The sequence below is a fragment of the Drosophila arizonae genome, chromosome 4 (genome assembly GCF_054131065.1).
Source record: "Drosophila arizonae isolate 15081-1271.41 chromosome 4, UAZ_ARI_1.0, whole genome shotgun sequence".
NCBI classification, from domain to species: Eukaryota; Metazoa; Arthropoda; class Insecta; order Diptera; family Drosophilidae; genus Drosophila; species Drosophila arizonae.
In genome coordinates this window covers 19,152,550-19,178,277 of record NC_142924.1, presented here as the reverse complement: position 1 = coordinate 19,178,277, position 25,728 = coordinate 19,152,550, and the positions used below count along the sequence as shown (strand labels likewise).

At 35.8% G+C, this 25,728-nt stretch overlaps 1 protein-coding gene across 2 annotated transcripts in view; it reads right to left on the bottom strand.

The window, feature by feature from the left end:
- bbg (PDZ domain-containing protein big bang) overlaps positions 1–25,728 on the bottom strand; it is a 171,163-nt gene that overhangs the window by 79,764 nt on the left and 65,671 nt on the right. The window contains exon 1 of one of the 2 annotated variants that reach the window (XM_089467016.1): positions 674–1,047. The exons of the other annotated variant lie outside the window; for it this stretch is intronic. Coding sequence (XP_089323142.1) covers positions 674–716 — 43 coding nt within the window. The 5' untranslated portion in view covers positions 717–1,047. Of the gene's footprint in view, positions 1–673; positions 1,048–25,728 lie in introns of those variants that run through there. 2 annotated transcript variants of the gene reach the window in all.

Here is a 25,728-nt window from a genome sequence, read left to right as displayed (position 1 = left end):
TAAACAGAATTGAGACTTGTGAAAGCCTTGAAATGTCAAATATATTCTGTTAAAAAAAAAAAAAGCATAAAATTTCTACAGCCTAACAATTTTTTTAAAATCAATATTATAATGCAAAAACTTAGCTTTCAAGCTTGGCTAAAAGTTTTAATGTTAATGCGGAAACCTTTTAAAGAAACCTAAAGCTTGTCAGCTTTAATTAAATCCCTAATTTCTTAGCCTTAATTTTATTTGCAATTGCATTTAAATTTAATTCAAGAGCAGCTGTTTTTGTTGCCTTCTTTGCTTTAATTTTGAATCACTTGCACAATTACCTCATCTGTCAGCAGCTGGGCCATAAAGATCAGTCATCCGCCATGGCACTGACCACACCTCAACCGCAAAAGAGCATTTATAAAGCAACCACAAAGATAAATAAATATATATATGCAAATATATATATAAGATATATACAGATAGCTCGAGTGTGTCTAACGCTGCGTATGAGTAATGTGAGAAAAGGCTCAGCAATGAGTCAAATTTGCTTTTGGGTTTTTTTTGCTTTTTTTTTTTGGCTTTGCGACAATATTTACAATTGAATTGCTGCAATCACAATCAATTTGTTTAGCTTATCTTTATTATTTATTATTATTTATTTTTGGGGATTTTTTGTTTAGTTTGGTTTTATTTTTACCTTGTTTGGCTATTAGAGCGGCGCGTCTTTGCAAGCGATACATATTGTAGATGTTTTTTTTTTGTTGTTTAATATTTATTTAAAATGAATTAAATAATATTTGTGCTTTATTTTGTTAAAGGTTGCTCGATTTAATTAGCTGCACTTTGCTCACACTGCGACGACAGTTCATTGTTATACAACACTGGACACGGCGCGGTAAGACATGTTGCACCACGAGACGCGATTTTGTGATTTGTGGAAAAGAATTCAGATTTTAGATCAGCAAAAAAATTTCTTTAGACTTCGTATAGCTCGTCGCAAGTCTGGAAATCGAGCAACGATTTAGGACCGCTTGAGATGACGTGCAAAATTCAACTGAGCTGAAACTGAACTTCCTGCTGCTGGCTGCCTCGCTTGGCAGTGCAGAGGAAAAAATGCGCAAAAAAAAAACCTTAAGAAGAAAAGAAGTTTAAATAAAAAGAAAACAACAACGGCAGCAACAACAGCACGCCGTGTAGGAGTCTGGTCCAGAACCCAGCGACTGCAACTTGTTTGGCCAGGCGTGCGCTCGCTCGCTCTCTGTCTCTCTCTCTCACACACACAAGCTCTCTTTGTTTCAAAGAGAGCACACGAGCCGAAGATGTTGCTGATCTTTAACGAGGCACAAGGTAAACAAAAGTCGCTTAAAACAACAGCAACAAAAAGGTTGCAAAAAAACACACCAGCAACAACGAGAACTTGTTTTTGCATTGTCCATAGTTGGAGTTGTAAGCGCTTTACAATGTGCGTGCCGCGTGAGAGCGAGCGGCTCAGAATGCTTGCGCTCTCTTTCAGTTTTCTGCTAAGAGAGCGCGGCGCGATCGAACATGTTGCATGCTCGAGTTCGATTGGCGCTTACGACTGCGAACGCATTGACACTGAACTTGAGCTGGCTTGACAGATGCTGTTGTTGTTGTTGTCTTTTTTTATAAATTAACTGTCATTTGGCTGTGGGTGGCAGAGCGAGAGCGAGAGAGAGAAAGAGATTAAGAGAGAGCAACGTACTTTTTTTTTTGCAATAAGTTGGCCTTGAATTTATGGCAGCTCTATTTTAAATGATTTATTATTAATATATAAAATTAAATTTTAGACGTAAAGTAAATTGTAATAAATGAGAACTATTTTTAACTTTTTATGCAGGTTTTCAAATCAGCTTAGACATTTTTAAAAATTGCCTTGAATTAAAAATTACTCATATACTCATACAAAAAATTATTTAAAATTTGTTTTCATCAAACATTTCTATGATTTAATATATTATTTTATATATTATTTATTAAATTTATTTATTTGTTATTTAATTAAAAAGCTTTTTTTTTTAGTTATTTATTTATTTTTTTTTTATATATACTACACATTTAAATATTATATTTAAAATTTGATTACATTTTTATGTGTAATATATATTTAATATTTATTATTTATTTATGTATATGCTTTATACTTTTTTTTTTAATTTTATTTATTTTAATTAAATTAAAAAATTATTTATGAAATTTTTCTGTTTTTACCAGTGTGACTATTTATTTATTTTTATTTTTATTTTTATATTTTCGTATATATTTAATTTATACATATATATTAGATTAAAGAATATAATTATTTTCATTGTATATTTTCCCTGCTTAATTATAATTTTCAAATATAGGCCAAAAGCCTTTTAGGCGCTCTTATCTTAGGCGTCGAATCTAACAACAGTTAACAATTTGGCCAATTAACAAACGCAAAAACACGTAAACATCAAACGAATTTATCAGATGTAAGCGTAGCACCCACAACAACAAAAGTATAAAAACATAAACAAATTCATTCCAAGTAGCTAATCAAGTTCAATAAACCCGAAATCCGCATGAAAGAAAAGAGACTCCTACGACCTGTCGGCCTCTGCTCAGAGTAAATTGTTACACTCGACATTGGGTACTGACACTGACTTTGCATGTGTATAAATATATGTATGTATGTATGTATGGTACGTATGTGGGGGTATGTGTCTATGTGTGTGCTCTGTAATCCCGATCTAAGTGGGTCAAAGTTTGCGGACATGCTAATTTATTTGAAGACGAAGCAAATCAAAATAAACAACGAAAAGAGAGAGAGAGAGAGCGAGAGACACAGAGAGGGAGAGTGCAAGAGATAGATAGGCAAGGTGAGTCAAAACAGATGAACACTAAATACCCTTAGGAATTATAGAACTACGAAATATTTAAAATTTATGTAGCAAGTTCAATAAGTAGAATTGTTTAAATATATTTAATATAGAAATATTAAGACATATGTGAATAATACCAAAATGCAGAAAACTATTCATGGAGAACAAAGGACGTATAATTTAATTTTCGTATAATTTGTTATTAGAATATTAATATATCTCACCTATCTATATATATATATATCTATATCCAAATCATATCTATATACTGTATGTCGACTAAATATTCCATATTCCATTTAAATACCAATATACCCTATAGAAAACTTGAACACAGTTTGCCATTTCTCTGAGAAATGTTGCTGATCACTTTATGGCCAAGTTGAGCTGCCCAAATATTTGTGGCCAACAGACAAAAAGCCAAAAATTTACATGCCAAACTTGTTGCCAAACGATTCAAAAGAAGAAGATTTACTACAGTCCAGATAACGATCGACCTCCATATACACACAAACACATACATACATATATATATATATCACTGATAAATGTTCTCACGCTTTATGGACTTGGGTTGAGTTGTCAAGCCAAGTGCCACGCCCATTTGACGCCTTCTCAACTTTGTTGCCCATTTTGTGTCTCATTAAAAGGGCACTAAAAAATAAAAAAAATAAAGTAAACGAAAGAACTCACGGAAAAGAGAATCTCATCAAATTTTATTGGAATTACGGCCATCAAATGGCAAATAGAAACCAAGAACTGCATACGTTTTATGGGTTATGGCACATTCTTGATGTCCGATCGAGTTTTACGATTTGCGCTGGCAAAAGGGCCTGAAACCCCTTATAGACCGTGCTAATTTTTATGCCTCGTTTACACGCTCTGCACTTTAACAATCCGATTATCGATTTCCAAATGCGAAATCTTCCAAGTTTTTCCCTCTCTCTATCCAGCTATTTTTATGTATTAATTTTTACAGTCAGTCAGCTCAATAATTGGATAAAATTGTCATCGTTAAGAGTGTGTGTGTGAGAGAGCGAAAGGGAGTGAGAGTGAGATAGGGCATATACCTGGTGGCCTGGCACTTAAACAGAAGTTAACTAGACCCTCTGGCAATTTGTTTATGGTTCGTTTTATAGCTTCGATGATATCTATGCTAGACACAAATTTATGATAAGGTTCGAACTGAGACTGCGTATGTGTGTGTGCGAGGTAGAGCGTGATAGGTGCTAAGATCTCTAAGTTTTATTTATTATTTCCATGTTAAATGCATAAAATTTAATAGTAAAATTAGAGAATAGTATGGAAAATTAACTGTAAAGCTAGTTAGTATTAACAGCTCTCGGAAGAATTTTTATAAATAATAAAAGCTTAGACTGTTTCACCGGAAACATATTGAGATTGAGTATTCAATATAAGTTTAAGCGTATTTTTTGTTAATTAAGGTGAAGTATATTTGGAGTATATTTTGTTTAATTTGTTTGTTTGTTTTTTTTTTTTTGTCTGAAAGAAATTACTGGATGGTTTTTTTCTTACAAAAAAAGAATGCATTAAAGATTGTTAGATAAAAAAAATACATATATATATATAAATATAATTCTTAATTGGGTTTCTATTAATATATTTATTTTATTTTTATTTTTTATTTTTTTAGCGATCAAATTGATCAAATGAAAATAAACATTATAAAAAGAAATAAAAAATAAATAAAATATAAATCAATTATATTTTGTATTTTATAAACTGTAATTTATAAAAAAAAAGAATTTCCCCCAATACAAGCAGCGATTCAAAGAGTTGCTCCGACTTGAGCTACTTGGCTTTGCAGCCCTGTCAAGCAAATGATTTGTAGCTAGAGCTATGTGTTGTTCTATGGTTTTATTTTCGTATATACATGAGAGTTTCTTTTAACCTATAATTAAAAATATGCTAAAAATTGCTTTTTTTCTGAGCCAATGCTGTGGATGAAGGCGGCACTCGGTGCCATTCCACATTGCATAATAAGCAACAGTCAGTTGCCAAAAAGCTGCTCAGACACGAGTGGACCGAGCACAGCAACAGCCACAGCAATAACAAAAGAGGCAACTCCTCCAAACTCAACAGCTATAGACAACACCAAAGAAGAAGAAAAAAAAAAAATGAAATAAAAAATAAATAAAAAAAATAAACCATTCAAATGTACCACACGATTTGAGCAAATAACAAAAGAAAGCTCCGCACGGGTCCAGACACACGATCTCTAAAGACTATATAAATGTATATACATATATATAGTACTTCATATACACTTAACAAAAAACTACAAATCTACTTATTTTCGCATACAAAAATCATTAAATGCGATCATTGAACCAGACTATCGTAATGGATACGCCAAGCGGTCAGAAGAGGAGGGCAATAAGACAAGTCATGCAAAAAGCGGAGAAAAAAGTAGAGTATAACCAAACAAGAGAGATAATATTTTCGATCAATTTATTTCAGCAGCTCTCGCCAGTTATCGATAGGAAATTATTGTGAAATTATTGAACATAAGTTAGCTGATAAAATAAATGTGTGTAAATAAATACAAAAATGTTGCCTAAATTCAACCAAACAAGTGAATTCTATTTAAGTTATATATTCTATTGATCTTAAACTAATATACAGATAAAGTCAAATCTCACTGAGATCAAGATCAGATCAATACAAATTTAGATGAAGACCAAGTGAGGTCAATATAGTAAATTTAGCCATTAGAGCAAGCCGCTTTGAAGAAGACCCAGAAAATTCTCGCCCAAAGTCGAGTCACCTCCCAGCACAGCTAGCAAATCTGAGTCAGCTTATGTGATTGATATATCATTTCGCATATAAAGACATAGTTGTAGCTTTCAAATAACACCATAGACAAGACAATATATGACATGATCGTAAATTCTTTACCCACAACTCTTATTTGATCATCCTGCTGCTCAGCTTTTATAAATAGCCCACGAAAGATTAAAAGCGGATTCCGCCGGGCGCAGCAATTGAAATTGAATATTAATCAAAAAGTCTGCATAAATTTGTCACAACCAAATTTCAGCTAAATAAAATTATTTAAGGAATCTCAAGAGAAATAAAAAATAAGGGGAAAAATAGCCATTAATATCAATTTATGAGGCCCGAAAAAATAAAAGCGCGTAAATTTCAATTGATATTTAATTGCGATGATGACTCGAGAATTCATTTCAATCGATACAAATTTCAATACGATTCCATGTAGAGGGGCTGTGTTAGGGGCATTCCAGCTGTAGCTTACATATAAATATATTTATAAATATATATGTATATACACTATACATATTCATATTTTGGCGACTGTCTTCATATATTGATTAAGGCTTAAGCATTCTGACCTTCAACATTCATTGAGTTTGATTTTATTTTCTTTCTCTCTCACACACTTTACTTGACTTTTTATTATTTATTTATTGTTATTATTTATTGAATTCGATTTCGTTGATTTTTCGTTCCGTTCGTGGCGCCTTTTCATAATAATACAAAAACTCGTTCGCTTCGAGCTCTTCAAGTGGAAATCTTGTTCATGGTTTTGGCGCTGTTCTCGAGTTCAACAGTTTAATTATGTCTGATATATTTGCGACTTTGGATTTATCGTGCAGCTCAATTAGAACTCTTTTTCTTGTCTTCATAGTTTATGAGCTCAGCAAGTTTTGTTGTTGTTGTCGTTCTGCTATGAAATGTTTTTATAATGCCAATCTATAAACAGCTAATTACGTGTTTTATGCTTGATGAAATTATTGTGTTTAGGGGGATATAAATCTAGAAGCTTAAAAGTGAAAAAAAGAGGTTGATCAATAATATATAAATTGCTAAATAGTTGTGAAATTTCTGAAACTATAATGGGTACAATTTTCAGGCTTATGAAGTGTAATAAAAAAATGTTATTTATTATTATTTAGGTTTGTTTTATAATTTTGTACGATAGATTTCGTTTGGGTCCAAAGTTTTGTTGAAAAAGATGCGCAAGGCAAATATTTATAACAAAATAGTCTGAATTGCCAGCCAATGCACAGAATATGAATTTGTGATACAATTTTTAACAAAATATAATATAAAGCAAATTTAATATTTTTTATTAATTTTCTTAATGATCTGAATATCACACCCAAAGGAAGCGGCTTGATTTGGCAAACGAACTAAAGATGAATCTACTCCTTTGATTCTATATAAATATTTAAATATTTATATTTATTGTCCAGATATGATATATATTATAGTTCTGCAAGTCATCTCATCTTATGATAATAATTTAAATATTACGCATGTCTAAATATAAATATGTATATTTGATGTAAACAAAGCTTGAACCTGAACATTCCCATTAACGTTAAAATTAAAATTTACATTAACAGAGCTCGTTAACAGAATGAGTGGAATAAGTACAGTTGGTAATAAAATTCTCTTAATGTGCAGATAAATATTAATGTCAATAATATGAAAAACATGCAATGATAATGTTAATCTCCAAGGCTCCAAGTGTTAACGCAAAAGTTAATGTTGATGTTCTCTCTGTTCTTTGTTTATATATGTCCAAATTTATATGCATATATGAATTACAAAAAGTAAATGAACTTTTCAATTCAATCAAACAACATTTCAGCTATTCAAACTAAACTCCATCTACGAACCTTTATAAAATCAAATCGATTCAAATCAATCAATCTAATATTTCTAATCTCAGCTGTCTGCTTTGGCAAAGCTATTCACTGCGTCAAACTTAGTTCAATAACAAATCTTGCCATAGATCGTCTTGCAAAAAGTAAGTTTCTCGTTCCATCTCTCTAACTCTCTCTCTCTCTCTCCCTCACACGCATTCTCTACGGTCTTCAACTTCCTTCTTACATCGAGCTGCCCATCAATTGAAGCTCAGCGCTAGTCGAACATGACTTTTATCAGCTTACGTTTCGTACCTGGTTACCTAAAAGATATTTTTTTTTTTCTTATTTCTACTTTTTTTTTTGGCTCGTCATTAGTCAGATCGTTTGCTTATTATTATGGGGCATGATCGTGTCTAAATGAAATCTATTTTGTTGTGCGGAATAAAGTCGACTAATGCGATTACATTAGAGCTCCGACCAGTATTACAGCAAACGAATAATAATAAAAGTGAAATAGAAATATGAGAAATGCGAAAAACAAAATTAAAGAAGGTTGGCCAAGACATTTCTAAAGTCAATGAACGTTACGTAATTTCAATTAGGCTCCGAAACGATGAGAAGATGAAATTGCATTTCATATATATGAGACAGAGCATAAAACAAACTAAGCGTAATTCCAAAGAGTTCTAAAAACTTACCCGGCCATAAGGAAGTGTCACATGACGTATACATAATAAATCAGTTTTAAGTTACAAAATTTACCTGAAAGAAGAAGAAGAGTAATTTTTTATTCTATAATAATATTAAAATATATTGTAATTGCTTAAGATTTTATTTAGCTTTAACTTTAACTTTAACTGTATTTAACTTTAAATTCATTTTCCATTTTCCGCTGTGCAAATTTGTGCCGAATTCGCTTCGCTTCCTCGGCCAAAAGCGAAAAACCCTTTTTGCATTCATAAATCTTTTATGTGCGCAATGAACGTTTCACTAAACTAAAAATTGCATTGAACAATTTGCACGGCGCTGAGTCAACAATTTGCTCATGGCTTCAACTGCGAGGCTCCACTCCCACTCCCACTGCCTGCCCCCTCCTTCCTCACTCTCTTGCTCTATCACCTGCCTTGCTGATAACAAAAGGTAGCCTAGGCACAGCTTATGTGTGTTGGTGTGTGTGTGTATACAATATAGTTACAACAAAGCAGTTGAGTGCCCTGCCGCCTCCCCTTGCTCCCTCTCCCACCCCCTCCTCTTCATACACCGTTTCAATTTGCTCTTGCGTGCGTTTTTTTTTTTTTTTTTAGGTTTTTTGCTGCAAAAATATTTGCGATTGCCTTTTGTTAAATGCTCTCTGGCCAACCCTCACCAACTCCTGCTCCTCGCTATATTTGCATTTGTATCTCTATCTGATGTTTATACTAGCAGCGCAGACAAAGCATTGTGGTCATATACCCCATAAGCTAATGGCCATGTGTATGCATAGATGTATTTACAAATTTGCAGACGGAATTCTGTTGAAGATGCAATTGCATGGAATACATGAATACCCTGTAAAGTATGAATATGAGTGGAGAGGTCTGCAATAAGTAAAACTTCTTTGTTTACTTCACTTAGCATTATTCTATTTTAGTTCAGAAATTTATTTTGTGGAAAATAATCCATCAATTTTATTTGTTTCATATTTACATTGAATATTATGATATTATATTGTAAATAGTTTAATTAGAAATCAAAGCTAAAATCTGTTAAAAATAAATTCGTATAAAAAGCTTTATGTTGATTGTTAAAAAATGTTCAAGGGAAATAATGCACAATAATTAAAATAATAAATATAATATTATATGTTTCATATGAATTTTTCGGTGCATTATAAAAACTAATATTGGAAAGCATAAAAAATAAGTATAAATCAATAAACTAAAAATATATTAATATTAAAAATATTATATAAAATAATTAGAAGCACAATTAATAAAATTTAAAATATTATATTTTTTATTTAATATGAATATAACATTATAAAATACGAAACATAGTATGTAAAAAAAATTAATTAATATATTAATTTAATCATATGAATTCCATAAAGTATAAACAAAATATATATGATATAAAATAAAATAAATAATTTGTGTATTATTAACATTGTAAAACAAAACAAATTATTTATTTAATACTTTGTATATTAATACAAAATAAATGATTTATTTATTATTATTTTAATGTATTTTAAATTTTATATTTATTTGTTTAATAAATATGCAATTCTCAATCTGAAAATTGCGAACCAATCATTACTTCAATATACATCAATAGAAAAATCTAAAGGGTATGTACAAGTCGTTCAATCTGAAGAGTCCACTGCGTGTTTAACTTGACTACCGGCGCGATATGTAGAATGGAATCGGCGCCGCTTCTATGCCCGCTTATTATGAATTATGGCCACGTTGACAGTTTGGACCAGGCGAGGGCGTGGAAAACTTGACAGATGCGCGCAGATCTCGACGAGTCGCCGTGGAATGCTTGTTCCTGGTATTTATTGTAGATGTGGTTGTTTGTAAATGAGGTTGTTTTTGTTGTTGTTGGTTTTTCTGTTGGAGCTCTATTTCTTATTAATAATGTGATAAAACTGTCAGACGGCCAACTGTGCGAGCTCAAGAGCTCCGCGAATATGAAAAGCAAAAGTGGCTTTTAGCTGGTATCTGTTTTGTTTTTCATGTTTTTCAGAAACTCTCACAATCCATTCCACTAAATTAAGCAATTAATTTCACATTTATATAAGCCAACAATAAATTGTTGTCTTGGCCATATACAAATATACATATATGCATGTCTTCATATACATACATATATAGACAGGATTATAGCAAAGCCCAGAGCTATGCGCAGTTCTGTCACATTTTATTATATTGTGAAGCCCAGCAAATGGAGCTCAAGCTCGTAAACGAAAAATAAACATAAACGTGCTCACAAATTGGCTAAAAATCACAATCAAATCTGTATCTGTTTCTGTATCTTAAAGTCAGTCAAACTGCAGGACGGTTCGGCTAATGCGAACTGACGTCTGGCATACTTAAGAGCCGGCAGGAGAGGCGCAGCTGGAAACTCGCATCGAGAAATGAGTTGAAAACCGAAAGTGAAAATCAGATTTATTATGAAATCAGAAGATGATGAGCAAGTGTATATGGAGATATGTATATGTGTATGTATAAATATCTGTATATACAAATGTAAGTATACATACATACATATATGTCTCTGTAAATATGTAAATTCTTGTTGAATTGTAATATTATACAATTTTTTTAAAAAAAATTTTTTAATTTTGTGAATTATGGGCAGATGGCAAATTCGGATTTTCCTATCATGCATTATATATTATAACTATTTATTTACATAAATAAATGTATCTCTCTCTCTCTCTATCACTCAATTTTCCTTTTTGTCTACTTCTCTCTTTCTGTCGCTCAATTTGTCTCATTATATGCTGCTCTCTCTCTCTTACTCAATTTGTCTCCTTGCCTATTTCTTACTCTCTCTCGTTGTCTCTATTTGAGTTTCTCTCCAGTTCCCTCTCTCTATCTCTCTGTTTTTTTCTCTCTCTCTCTCTCTCTCTCTCTCTCTCTCTCTCTCTCTCTCTCTCTCATCACCTCTCTCCCGTTTCCGCTCTCTCGTACTCTCGGTTTCTGTCTCTCGCTTGTCATTTATAGCTTTCTCTTCACCTTCTATACTTATTTTATTCTTATATATACATTCCCCTATATACATATATATATCTCTTCCGCTCTTCTTTTCTTACTTTCTCCTTCTCTATCTCCCTCTCTATATTTCTCCCGCTATCTCTCCTGCAACTTTAGTAAGTGAATAACCTTGAGTTCTTTAAACTTATTAGCGATATTAAATAGATTCTAAAGTTAAAAGCTTAGCTGACTTTTGATTGCCGCACTTAAATCTCTCTCCAAACATAGATTAACAAACGTTCAAGCAACTCCAGTTCTAAGCCTTTTTATCATCGTTATTTCGTCCCTTTGCGGAAACTCATTTAAAAAGGCCAGCTGGAGAAAAAAAAGAAAAAACGAAACGAATTTGCTACGCATTTCAGTTGGGCGATTTAGCGTTTAATGCTCTCCATTAGGCATAAACAAGAAACCGCTTCAAAGCCAATAATAAATTCAAATGCTGCTAACATCGTTGCTATCAATACAACCGTCTAACCAGCAACAACAACAACAGCAGCAACAACAACAACAAATGCAATTACAAATAATATGCAACTTGGTCGTTTATCTTTATCTTATTTATGAAAACGACAACAAACCGACAAATGCAATTTATGTGTTTGTGCTGGTCAATGCAAAGGGCAGGGACTCCCTCGGCCAGACTCCCGCTCCCGCTCCCCCTCTCTCTCTGCACTTCACGCTCTTTGGGATTCCATATCAGCAGCTGGCAGCAAATAATGCTGCATAATGGAAGTGTGCAGGGAGATGATGTGGGGTAGCTTCATCGTCCAAGTTGGAAGCTGGAGCTGAAGCTGAAGCTGAAGAGCCCAGCACTTGGGCTTGACGCTCCCCGAAAAGCAAAAAAGACTAAAAACAACAAAGGCAAAAAACTAAAACAAAACAAAGCCAAAGCCAACTAGGAAGAAGAAGTGGCAACTATTGTCGGACATTAGAGATAGAAGATGAAACAAAAAAATGAAACTAAATAAAAAAAAAAATAGGAAAAAGCCAAACGAAACATTAAGCAAAAAAGAATGTGAAGCGATTTGTTGAAGTGTGGTAAAGCTGCACAGTGGTTACATAATTATGCAATAGCTAAAATATGAAGCAAAGTTGGTATGAAATAAAAGACTTTTTTTTTATATTAAAATATAAATAATAACTTACATCAAATTGCATGAAAATGTATATAAATGAATATTAATTTATATAAATTATTTAAATATAAATTATTTAAATATAATTATTTAAATATTAATAATATAAAAAATACTTTAAAAAATACTTAATTTTTCAAATTATATAAGAATTTCCTAATATGATTTAAAATCAAGAAATTGAATTTATTGTTAAATAAATATATCATGAATTTTAATTCAGTATACTTAATAAATTTTTAAGGATTTAATTTTTAGATATTTTTAATATTTTTTTCATATTTAAATTCAATAAAAAAGTCATACAAATTATTTAGAAATTTAAATATTTCATAAAAAAAATATAAATATTTAAATACATAAATACTTATTAAATGCACAAAATATAAAACTTTCATTTATTCCTTTTTTATTTATTTAGGAGAATTTAAGCAGGAAAATAATCTTAAAAAATGTATTTAAATTTGGTAATATATTTTAAAAATATTTAAAGGATTACAAACAGCTCTTGTTTCATTTTTCTCATTTAAAAATTAAAAGACTTGAAATATAAAACTTGCAAGTTTTCTGATTAATTTGACCACTGTTTGGCCACCAGAGGCAGTGGCAGGGTCAGAGCCAGAGCCAGAGCATTGCATCATCGAGTGGCATTGTGATTGGAGTGGGGCTTGGGCGCTGAGCAGTCGTAACAGAGTGCAAAAGTGTGACTATGGCAAAACGATGGGGAGCTAGCAGCATAGGGCACGCGAAGCACGAAGCACACTGGGCACTGGGCAGTGGGTACTGGGCAGTGGCCATTGGGATGCTGCCCCGATTGGCATGTTGCAATTGTTGCAAACCTGGAAGTAGGAAGTGCCACAGAGCACTAAGAAAAAACCCTTTTGGGGGCAGCCAGCCAGCCGGGCAGCTAGCCAGCCAGGCAGTCAGGCAGCACGCAAAAAATCAACAAAAATAAATCGCACTTGATGGCCGATAGCTGGAGTTGCAGTTGCAGTTGGAGCGTCCGAGACTGTGGCTGCAGATAGGAGCCTGCAACTTGCCACAAATATTGCGTTTAATAAGCGCACATTGGGCATCGGTTAACTAACTGGGCGCAGTTGAAACAAAGGCAAAGCAACAGCAACGGCAGCAGCAGCAGCAGCAGCAACAGCAGCCAACAGGCAACAGGCAACAACCTGTTGCCAAGTGCAGGGCCGCATCTTCTATTGATAGTCAATGACATTTGGACGTGGCTTGTGGTAGGGCCACAGCAGCTGCTGCTGCTGCGCCCATAAAAAACGGCCAAAAGCTTCTTTGTTGCCTCCACTGATGCAGCAGGAGCAGCAGCAACAGTTGCTGCTGCCGTGACTGCCATTGAAATCCTATAAAAATGTTATCTTAATGGCTTTTATGTTAGCGAAAGCCATTAAAACAACAAAGCCAAAGCCCAGGCGAGCCACAGCCAGGGCAACATGCAACAGGAGGCAGCAAAAAGCGTCGCCTGTTGCAAGTACGGCAAATAAAGTTGAGTTTTACTCAATTGTACGATTGATCAGCCAACAGGCAATGGGCAATGGGCATTGGGCAGTGGGCAATGCTCATAATGGGCTGCACCCTGGCCAAAAGGGATTCAGCATAAGCCTCAACTTGGTCTTCAATTTGGAACTTGAATTACATCGCTTTTTTTTCTTTCTTTTTTTTTTTTTGCTCGATGAAGATTAGCGCCTGAAGTTTGGCATAGCCCTGACTAAGTATTGTTCAGATAAATGCTCAAAATATTAACGAGCAATTGGCCATAAGCTGCAGGTATTTTGGGCTTAAAGCAGGACCAGGCAGCTGCGATAATAAAAGAAGGAATGCGAGTGCAGTAAACAACTGAGAGAAGATGATTTATGGCTGGACGTAAGCGATTAAGATTAAACTAATTAATAAATAAAGCAATTACAATTAATTAAAATCTATTAATAGCGTACAGATAATATATTATATATGTACACTGGTGGATGTAATATAACTGGAATTGTATAGTATTTTTTTTTAAATAGAACTTGATTTATTTGACCTAGGGTATACGACTTAAGATTTTGCAAAGAACTAAAGCGATTGCTATCAGATTTGTATTTTAAAAATTATTAAAATGAATTTATAAAATCAAAAAAGGTAGGAAATCCTTAGTTGATATATTTTAAATAAGCAAAGCAAGCAAACGCAAAGAAAAAAAAAATTATGTAAATGATTTATTAAAAGAAATGTACATTTATATAAAAAATTATTTTAAATATAATGATTACCAAAAAAAAAATTAATAAAATAAATAAATATGAGGTATTTATGTAAATTAAAACAAATATGTAAATTTTGTTCTTCCAATAAATTTGCTGGCTTTGGTGCTAAATACTAAAACTCTATTTACGATATTTGCTTTAGGGCTAAGCGAACTTCTGGTTCTTAGTCTCGTTCACACGCTGTCGCAAAAAACGCCAGCAGAGCGTCTAACGGTGCCCGCACTTCCACAGTCTATCGACTAAAGCCACTTAGGCAAGCTGTCTTCAACCCGAAAAAAAACAACAAAAACAAAAACAAAACAAAGTGAGAGACAGCCGAAAAGCAAACAACCTACCGCAGTGTCAGCAGCAGCACCAACAGCAGCAAAAAACAACAACAACAAAGACTAAAAAAAAAAGACAATCAACCTGAGCCTGACGCTTGAGCACAGTTTGAGAGGCACTGTCAGCTTAAAAGCTGCCCTTCAGCTGCCGCTGCTGCTGCTTCGGCTATCAGTTTACATTTTGATTTTATGCCTGCTCTGCTCCTTCTCCCTCACTCTCCCTCTCTCTCACTCTCTCTCTCTCTCAGCTGCAGCAGTTTACATTTAATTTTTATGCCTTGTTCCCGTCTCTCTCACTCTCTCTCCCTCTGCTTTGCTGCTGCAGCTGTGCTGCTTCGTCAGTTTTCGCTTTTCGCATATTCGTAATTAAATATAAAACAAACTGTAAATATTTGCAAAAAGGCTATACGGAAGCTTTTTATAAGCACATGGAATACATGCCTTTCGTTGATTTTGGTTTCTTTTCGTTTTTTTTTTTTTTTTTTTTTTTTTTTTATTTAAAAGAATTTTTTTCTGTGAGGCATTAAAAACATTCAGATTGCAGAGTGAAGTGAAGTGCGACAGCCGCCGGTTTCAAGTGGCCCCACAACAACAGCAACAACAACAACAACACAATGCAAAGTCCCTCGCTTCAACAGGCCATCAGGCAGTCAGTCGACCAAACGATCTGTCAGGCCTCGCGCTCTTCACATCATCGCAAAAACAAAAAAACAAAAAAAAAAAACAATATTTGTTAAAAAACAATCAACAACAATCAACAATAACAGAAGCGAACAAGTGAATCGCATGTCAGGCAATGGGAAAGGTTTGTGCATCGGCTAAATGAATGGCCACTTGGACGTGGGAATGGAATTACTCCGATTATTGAATGATTGACCCACAGAGCTCAGAAAGTAAACTGGAGTAAGGATATAAACAGATATTAATAGAACATTGGGAAATTCGTGAAATGCCTATCGAATTTTTAAGCAAAGTCTTTAAGCAAAAATATTATTATTGCCTAAATATTAACATGTAATACAAACTGATAAATAAAGAAATGAGAGTATTACAAATATGTTGGTTTTGCATATAAGAATATTCTAATAAGAATTAATATAACCGACAATATTAAAATGTTACTTTAATAGCATTCTGTACTTCAATCTCACAATCTCTCTCTATATCTCTCTTTCTCTCTCTCTCCCTATTACCTTACTGTATTACCATATATACTATATTCCTTTTCATTTATGTCTATCATAGCTCATTATTCCACAAAAGCTCTTGCTCTCTCTCTTTCTCTCTCCCTCTTTTTTTCTCTCTCTCTATCTCTCTCTTTCTCTCTCTCTCTCCCTCTTTATCTCTCTCCCTCTTTTTCTCTCTGTCTCTGTCTCGCTACATCATTTTGTTTCTGCTTTACTTGTTCAAGTTTATATCTTTCTCATTTTATATCCTGAACCCATTGAAAATGAGAAATCAGGGTATAATGGTTTTTTTTATCTATAACAACATCTTTCATCTCTCGATTTCTCTCTATCTCTCTTTTCAAAGGTTTGTTCCTATCTCCTTATTTAATTCTTTCTCTCTTTTTAGCTCTATCTTATGCAATTGCTTTTCTCTCTCTATTTCATTCAATCTCTAAAAAATCTAGACAGAAGTTGAGAGAAAAAAGTCCTGTTCTTCCACTTTACTCACTATATTTATTTAACATCACAAGTTATAGATCAACAACATCTCACGCTTGTACTGTTAGATTCTATATATATTTTACTGTTAGTTTATATTGTTTGCGTCTATTTGGAAATGGCAACTCCTTCTTCTGCCACTCGCCGACAATTGCAATTACAACACAAAGCCCGAGTCTGACGCTGGTTAATTGCATTTGCCCACAGAAACAAATCCAGCAACAAGCAACAAGCAGAAACAACAACAACGGCAATCAACCAACAACCAACAACGAGCAACAACAATCATAATGAGCAAAGGCAACAAACAATAACGAAACTAACAGCAACATGCGATATGATACGAGGCGATAGCAAAATGAAAAACAGCTTCATTCACAGTAGCATCAAAAGCTATTTAAAGTCTTTGACACTTCATTTAAAATGAAAATGAGAAGCGAACTGGCTTGGGCTACACAGACCGCCAGCCCCTAGCCCCTCGCGCCCTAGCTCCCATCCAGCAGCTCAACTGCATTTCGTGCTAAGCACAACAAAAGACGAAGAAGGCAAAAAAAAATTAAATAAAGAACCATGCGCAACAAAAAAAGAAAACAAACAAGTAAGAAAGCTCTAGTCGAGACTGCTCGACTACGAGATCCCCTGAACCCTTGGAGTGCTAGCTATTTCAATAATTTTTCGCGTCTTTCAGCTTACACAAGAAACACACACACATACACAAACACATACACATACAAGCACCCACGCATAAACACGCATGGGCTGCAGTGTGCGCTTACTATGCGAACTTAATTGTTTAATAACTTTTTTTGTGGACGTACGATCTTCATGAAACTTTCAGATTATGATTATAACATGAATATGCATGTAATTGCCGAAGCACAAGTCTCTAGTAATTGAAATACGCGTTTTACAAAAGTGAGGGTGAGGGGGTGAATTTAGAGGTGGGGGGTAAATTTTAACAAAAACCGAAATTGTATAAATTGCATATAAGCATACATTCAAAATTTGGAGACTCTAGCAATAAAGGTGTAGAAGATATAATTTTATAACTGGTTTTCGATAAGGTTTTTCATCGATAAAAAAAGATCGGGATGAGTTATCGAATTTTAATGATAAACTCGATATCCGCGCTGTAATTACGAACATTTTACAAAAAATTTGAAGTCTCTAGCTCTTATATCTTCGGAAATCGACGCGTTCAAACATACGGACAGACGGACAGACGGACAGACGGACAGACGGACAGACAGACAGACGGACAGGGCCAAATCAACTCAGCTCGTCACCCTGATCAAGAATATATATACTTTGTGGGGTCTGCCACGCCTCCTTCTGCCTGTTACATACATTTCAACAAAACCATTATACCCTGATTTCCCATTTTCAATGGGTTCAGGGTATAAAAATTGCGAGCCATAAAAAAATAAAACAAAACACAACAAAGCTAAACCTGAAACTTGAGCACAATATGCTGGTACTCCAAAAACTTGCCAATGGGTTCACAGAAGTGTGGAGGGGTGGAGGGGGTGGGGACGGGGGCAGCGACAGCGAGTCCTAAGTTGAAGGCGACAAAGTGTCGCAGAGTTTTGCCTTTGGGTCTAGACTTCGCATTCACGGTTCTCGGAATTGGAACTGGAACTGGAACTGCAAATGTTGCATTCAACTGCTGACTGATTCGAGTGCAACGCCATAAAGCTAACCTCCAAACGAGCCAACATAATGGCCATAAATAATGTCCAAGAATCAGCCTAAGCGTAACGCTCGAGGCATTACGAAAATTATTCAACCCGAAGCTGGGAACCGGCAAATATTTGGCATTTGCACTTCCCAAGCAACGCAGACATTAGTCATACTTCAGCTATGCACATATATACCTAATATATATGTATGTATGTATATCTCAATCTCTGGCTTTTATTGAAATTTCTTTGCGGCTGCCAAAAAGGTGTGAAATTTACGCATGAAAAAAACTTGGGAAAAATATAAAACACATCTAACTGCCAAAAAGGAGCAGCTCGCACTGGCGCCTCTGTTATTTATGAGTGACTGGCAAACTGACTGTCAAATTTAAAGTCTGTCTGACTGACTGACAGACAGTCAAACATTTCGGCCTGCTCTGCAACGTGTGTGGCCTATTTCCGGTTTTTTGGCTTTCTGTGTGGAGCTTACACATTAAGCTACAGTGAAAACTACTTAAAGAACTCGAGTCAGTGTTTAACATGTGCTTGCACGTAAGCTGTAAGCTAAGGTCAAACTCTGAATTTTTATAATACTAAATTTGTTATTTAAAAGAAATCTTTTAAATAATTAATAATGCTTAACGAAAGATATATTGGTAAGCTTGCTTCTTATTAGATTTAGCAATGTGTAAGAAAGAGAGATACATTAAATTTGCTATACGACGTTCAGTTTAGTACTTTATTTACCGTTATTTGTAACTTTCTAATGAGAATAACGTATATATTTAGTTCAACTTTTAAAATAAGAATTGATTTTATAACAGATTTGATTTTGTATAGCAAAAACTTGAAAATATTGAAAAAGTACTTAAGAGTTGAGCCTAATTTGTCACTATAAAGTTAAAACTTATACAAATTCACAGAAATTGATATATGTCTATGGAACTCAACTATCCAATCTGTATGAAATAGAATTTGTATAAATAAATCATGCATATATGTATACAATATACAAATAGTTTCTTGTTGACAAAATGTCCAAGTTATCTTATACATACAAAATCTATATATCTTGCATAGTTGTGAGATTTAAAGAATAACATACACTGTTAATAATAAAAGTTTAACATATACTTAACATTGTATGCAAACTAAAAAGTTTATATTTAATAAACTTAATATATTTTTAATATTTTATTAACTTAACATGCACTTAACAGTGTTAAGCGCTTAAAGGTTAACAGGCACCTAACGGTGCTCTCAAGTGCAGTAAATGTTCACAAAGTAGTATATGTACCTATTGCTCATTCAACAATATGAATCATCGTGACACTCCTTCGTCCATAGCCAGTGTGCACTGTGGCAAGCTAAGGGATTAGCCATTTGCAGATTCCTTTTACGCGTGACTCATTCATAAATAAAAAACAAGACTAAGGGCGCCTTTTTTCTGGTTCTTGGCAACGAAAAAAAAAAAAAATACGTTTGCAGCAGTAGAATTTGATTCGGGCTAAAAAGCTGAACGTTTGCTCCGTTTCCCACATTGGTGCAGAAGATGCCAGAGACCACCGGGCGATATATATACATATATATTTCGTCTTCTTCTTTTTTGTTTGCAATTTTGCTGAATGAAAATTGAATTTGAAGCACATAAATTATAGGTTTTGCCTTGGGTATTAGTTTGGTTCTTATGCGGAAAAGAGCAACAGAGGCCCATCATCATTAGATGACGATGCTGATGATGATGAAGTTGATAATCATCATCAGATAGGCCGCTAACAACGCAACGAATGCAACACAGACCAAAGATGTAGCTGCAGATAAAAGAGAGCCAAAGCTGACCTCTGGGATTGCGTGCGACGGATGCTCAAAGTGTGGCAGACCATAGACTGCAGCTGTCTCTCTCTCTCTCTCTCTACCTCCCTGTCTCTGTCTACATTCATATACTGTGTATGTGCGTGTGTGTGTGCATAGACAACCCTAGGCATTAATATTAATAAGCTGCTGGAGACAAGCGCCAACTTCCTTTGAAACATTTAGAATTCTAATTAAAACGACTTGATCTCTGATTGGATGCTAGTTTTTCTATATGTATGTTTTATTTTTAAATTTCCTATTAGAATCTGAAGCACGTGCCCAGGGACCTGACGTCTGTTAACTAGAGCTGCTTGTCAAAACTAACAAGAGAGTAGGGTATGATAACTATGTGACAATGCTGGGCATTCAGCACAACAGATTTCTGTTTGAAAAAAAAAAAATAAATGAAAGAAAAAATTTTTATTTAAAAGAATTTATAGTTTGTTCGTAAAACTTATCACGATTCAGTTGCCTTGCATTAAAATGTTAATTAAACATATTTTGCTGACCGCCTGCTGTTAATGTTAATGTAATGCGACTGTTAGGGCTGCTGTTGAAGCAGAAGCAGAGTTAACAGAAGCAGCGGCGGCTGCGGCAGCAGGTGCAGCGTATGGCACAAAAACTAAATAAGGCGCAAAACAAATAGTTTTTTGCTATTTGAAAAGTGGAAAAGAAAACAAAGTCAAACAGGCAGCTCATTGAGCAAAAGATAGGCGGAAAGAGAGCCTGGAAGGAGGAGAGGCGGAAACTAACAGAACAGTAGCCAAAGAGAGCAAACAGAAGAGAGCAAGCGGGCGCAGTTGCTGGTGCTTCGACTGCGCTTCGACTGCGGCTGGCTGCTGTTTGCTGTTGTTGTTGTTGTTGCTACTGCTACTGCTGTTGTTGGTATTGTGTCTTTTATTTAAACAATTTACAAGAAAGCAACATTCCAGCTGCCTTAAAATGGACAAAAGTTGGCGCAAGAACCACGAATAGAACAAAGATCGAGGGGCGCACCACGAGTGAGGGAGACAGCAAGAGAGATAGAGAGTGAGCCGGGCGAAGCGCTGAGCAGACGCCAGTGACGACGACGACAATGGCAAACGTTGGCGCGACAGCAACATTTTTCTTGGCACCAAGCACAGACAATGTACACACAAGCCGAACGAGTGGAAGGAAGTGCACAAGGGACGGGGCTAGAGTAGTGTTGGCTAAGACAATAAACGCGTTTATTGACTTGGCTGCTCCTTGGCAGCAGCTGCCGCTGCTTCAGCTGCTGCGACTGCTGTGTGGGCAGCAAACGAGCCTAGCGACTCGCTAAGCAGCTACTCCAGCAGGCGGCAGGCAAGTGCGAGCGAGAGAGACAGAGAGGGAGATAGGCGACAACAGCGTTTAACTGTTAACAGTTGCCAACAGAAAATGTTAATTGAGTGTAATGTTAATTACGTTCTGGCATTTAAGCGATTGATTATGTCTATATGGATGCGTGAGAGAGAGAGAGAGAGGGAGTGCGGGTGGAGTGGGTGAGAGAGGCCGAAACGGTGAGAAAAGTGTGAAATGCAGTGCTGGTAGAACTGTAAGAGATTCATGAGGTAGTTGGCAAAAGGTTAAATAGAGAGCAGAGCTGTTAAGGAGAGTACATTTAGCAGAGTGCTGTTACTGTAAAGCTGTAAAGCATAATTTCAGAAAGTGGTGTTGTAGTGCAGTGCTGTCAAAACTGTAAAGGCAAAGCAAAGGTTCAGCAGAGCTAAGATTTAGAGAACAATTAATTAGAGTACAGTTGGAAGGAGGCTGTAATGTCATGTAAATGCCGATCATGTTAAAAAACAAAGCTGGTCAAACTGTAGAGCTAAAGCTCTTTTTAAATTAATGCAATGCTCTCAAAACTGTGATGATTGAGGAAACTGACAGCAGGTCTACAGGTTTAGAGGCACTGCTAACAGTTTAGTCCCCATAAAACTGTGAGTTTCGTTTTAGCATGTCATTTGCTATCATTGGAAATGCATCGACTCGAAATAAGAATTAGCCTCTAAACACAGCAAATAAATAATGAATTATGAAGGCACGCTTAGCGAAAAGGGAGATAGCGACAATGAGAGAGAGGGAGACAAATATTATCGCAATTTCGTTCAAGTTTATATATTTTGTTGTTAGTTTAAGACTCGACTGAGGCCGTGGCATTTTGAAAGCGGCTTCTCTATTACTTCCTTATTCTTTGTGGGCCCCGGCACGCAATGAAGACAACATCTTGAAAAGGGTCAAAACATCAAGCAAAAGGTTTCAAGGGATTCGCGGCGGATAGCGCGATGCGATGCTTGAGATTCAAATGCGAAAGGTTTCCTTTTCTTTTTGACTTGGAACCACAAAAAAAAAAAAAAACAAAACAAAAAAAAAACTTTTGGCGATGCGCGCCACTTGATAGTCGAGTCCAAAAGTCGTACGGCTGTGTCTTTACAGCTTTATAGCCCCACAATGGAAATGAAATGAGAGAATTGCTCAAAAGAGATTCACGGCACGCGAGATTTATGAGCTGGCACTTTGAGATGAATTTGTAATCACGTAGCCGCGCTGCCAGGGTTCAAATACAACAAGAAATTGAGATCTTTCGGCTTGATTTGGCAGTTGAAATCGAGCTGGCCAAAGATTTACTGCTTTCTTTCATGACAATGTTAATTATAAGCGATTAATGTTTGCTAGGAACTGCAGTGTAACAGTGTGTGTTTAGCTAACAGTAGCAGCTTCACAGCATCCTCATTTTAACAGTTCTACCAATGTAATTAGCTGCTTATTTATAGTATATTTAAAATGATAGCCCAGACATCAATCAAAGCTTAATACTAACACCCCTGTTAATTAATATATTCTGAATTAATATATTCCCGTACCTCTGTTAACAAACAAAATCAAAATCAATTAAGTTTTCATGAACTATGTTAAGTTTTCATGAACTATGTTAAATAAAATGCTCTACTACATGTTCACGAACATCCTAACCTTAACAGAATTTCTATAAAATTACATTCGAAGCTTAGCAGTATTTTTCTCAAGAGACCCTAAGCTTAGCAATAAGCATGTTAACTAAAAGCCTTAGAAATCAATAGTTTTGTTAAAAACAACTTTCTTAAATATTTGATATAACTGTTATATAGCAGCATTAGCTTAACAGCATAGCTGTTAACATAAAAGCATATTACATCATCTATGTTAGCTAACATCCTCTGTCTAACAGCATATCGATTTCAGCTCTGCAGTATCTATGTTAGCCGACCTCCCTAACTTATCATCATCTCTGTTAGCTAATATCCTCAGCTTAACAGCAGCTGCAAACAGCTGTTACAATGTAATTAACACCAAAATAAAGGACAGAAAAAATGAAGGAAATTTAACTGATTTGCACTGCGGCAATTCACGCGCTGCCGCATTGCAGCCGCTTTAGCCCAGTAGGCAGCCAGGAGGCGGGGGCGTGTCACGCAATATGTTTAACGTAATTAGCAGCGAAGGCAGCCTGTAAAATATTTGCGTCGAATTAAGGCAGCAAACAAGCAACCGACGGACGACTCGCTGCCAGTGACTGCCAAAGGCAACAACAGCTGCCAGCGCGGCGGCTCGCAGAGGGACTTGGGGCAGCTTTGGGCCTAGCCAGCGCGCAGCTCGTCGCCGCCAATGCCTTTTGTAGCAATAACAACAACAGTTAGAGTTGGCTGAGGCAGAAGGCAACAGCAGCCAGAGCCAGGCTCTGTGATTGGCGTCAACAGACGGCGAAGACGACGACGACGACGACGACACCCATTGGAGTCTAGAATATGGCGCCACTAATTAGAAATTCTTAGCGCACAAAAAGACGTTGCAAAAATATTTTTGTTGCCTGCTCGGGGCGACAGGAGACGCTGGCGCGGCGCACTTTTAGGGAAGTGCCAAAGTGACATTAAATAGTTGTGCTTGCATTTCTATCATTCGTTCCTCTCTCTATCTAGCTAGCTAGCTAACTATCTCTCTCTCTCTCCCTACCTCTTCTATTTGTGTGCCTAGTCAAGTATGAATTGGCTGGCAATGTGTTCAATACATCTCAAACTGACAGTTTGAGCAGCTTAGTTGAGTCAGAGTGTATCTGATGAGCGAGTTGATCGATGAGCAGCTTCCAGAGCATGATCAATTTAGTAAAACTGTAGCATAATCAGTGCGCTTAAAACTGTAGTCTATTATTTAGCGGTATGCTCAATGCTTTTCAAGCTGTGGTATATAATTTAATAATTTGGCAAATTAAGTCGGAGAATGTCAGCTGTATGAGCTGATCTACGAGCTAGCTCTTAGCATTCGAATTGATAGATTAAGTTGCCTATCAGTAGCTGGAACTAGCATATAGATCAGCTCACCCATTCTTCCTGCTAAAAACCAATCCGCCAGTTTGAAATGCACTGATTAAACCATGATGCTCAAGCGACTAACGGGCGAGTTATCTATAATCAGCTATCTCATGTGTCCACGAAATTTACACTGAGCATCTTTAGCTTTTCAATTCTTTTCAAACTGTATGTTTGATATGTGTAAAGCATTAAAAAATTACAGTTTGGAAAGCTGGACAATTTTATAATTTGGCTTAACATATTACAACTCCATTTTGGTAACTTTGTCAATGAATTTTAAACTAACAGTTTGAAAAGCCAGAGAACCGTTTGGAGATATCCAAATATGTGACCAGATCTAGATCATAGCCTTCAGAGCATTTAAAGCTTACAGCTTGAGAGGCCACACAAGTGCTTGTTTTTACAAAAGACGGACTTCTGTGCGTCGTGCTCTTATCAAACTTTAGAATTGCAGTAACTTCTCCAGTGCATTTCAAACTAGTTGCTTGAGAGGTCGTCATGCACTCATGTAATCTCTTATCTATGGCATGCACATTAAGAGATTACAAATCATGCCCCCAAATCGAGCTCTAAGCTCTACCCCGCTCAGTGCCTTCTAAACTAACAGTTTGTCAGGCTAGACAAGTGCCTGTGGCAGTGCCAGCAGCCGTTGATCGCTCATCAGCTCATCAGCTCATATGCGGCCAACGGTAGCTGCCCTTCCATCTAACCCTGGAGTTTTGAAGAGATTGTTTTGTCCCTGCGAACAGCAGCAAACAGCGGCAGCAGCAGCAGCACTTAAAATTCAAGTTCAATAGCAACGACAACAACATGATGATGATGGTGATGATGATGATGAAGATGCTGATGCTGATGATGCTGGCAACAGCGGAACGTGGCGCAGCATGTGGCGCGTTCTAAGAACTTGCAACAGTTGCCGACTACTGCTGCTGCTGCTGCTGCCACTTGGCACGAATGTCAACTGCACGAAAATGTTGCTGCTGTTGTTGTTGTTGCTGCTGCAGTTGTTGTTGTTGCCGTTGCTGCTGCTGCATGCAATTGCCTCAACCTCTCAGCTCGCTTCTGTTCTATTGATCGTTAGGCTGCTGTATTTTTTTGGTCCCTGGTGATAGCGTTTGCTCCTTGGCTTGTCAAAGACGAGCAGCAGCTCCTTGTAGTTGTTGTTGCTGTTGTTGCTGTTGCTGCCTGTAGCTGTTGCTATTGCTACTGCAGCAAAGGTTAACAACATTCGCTTGGGCCGAC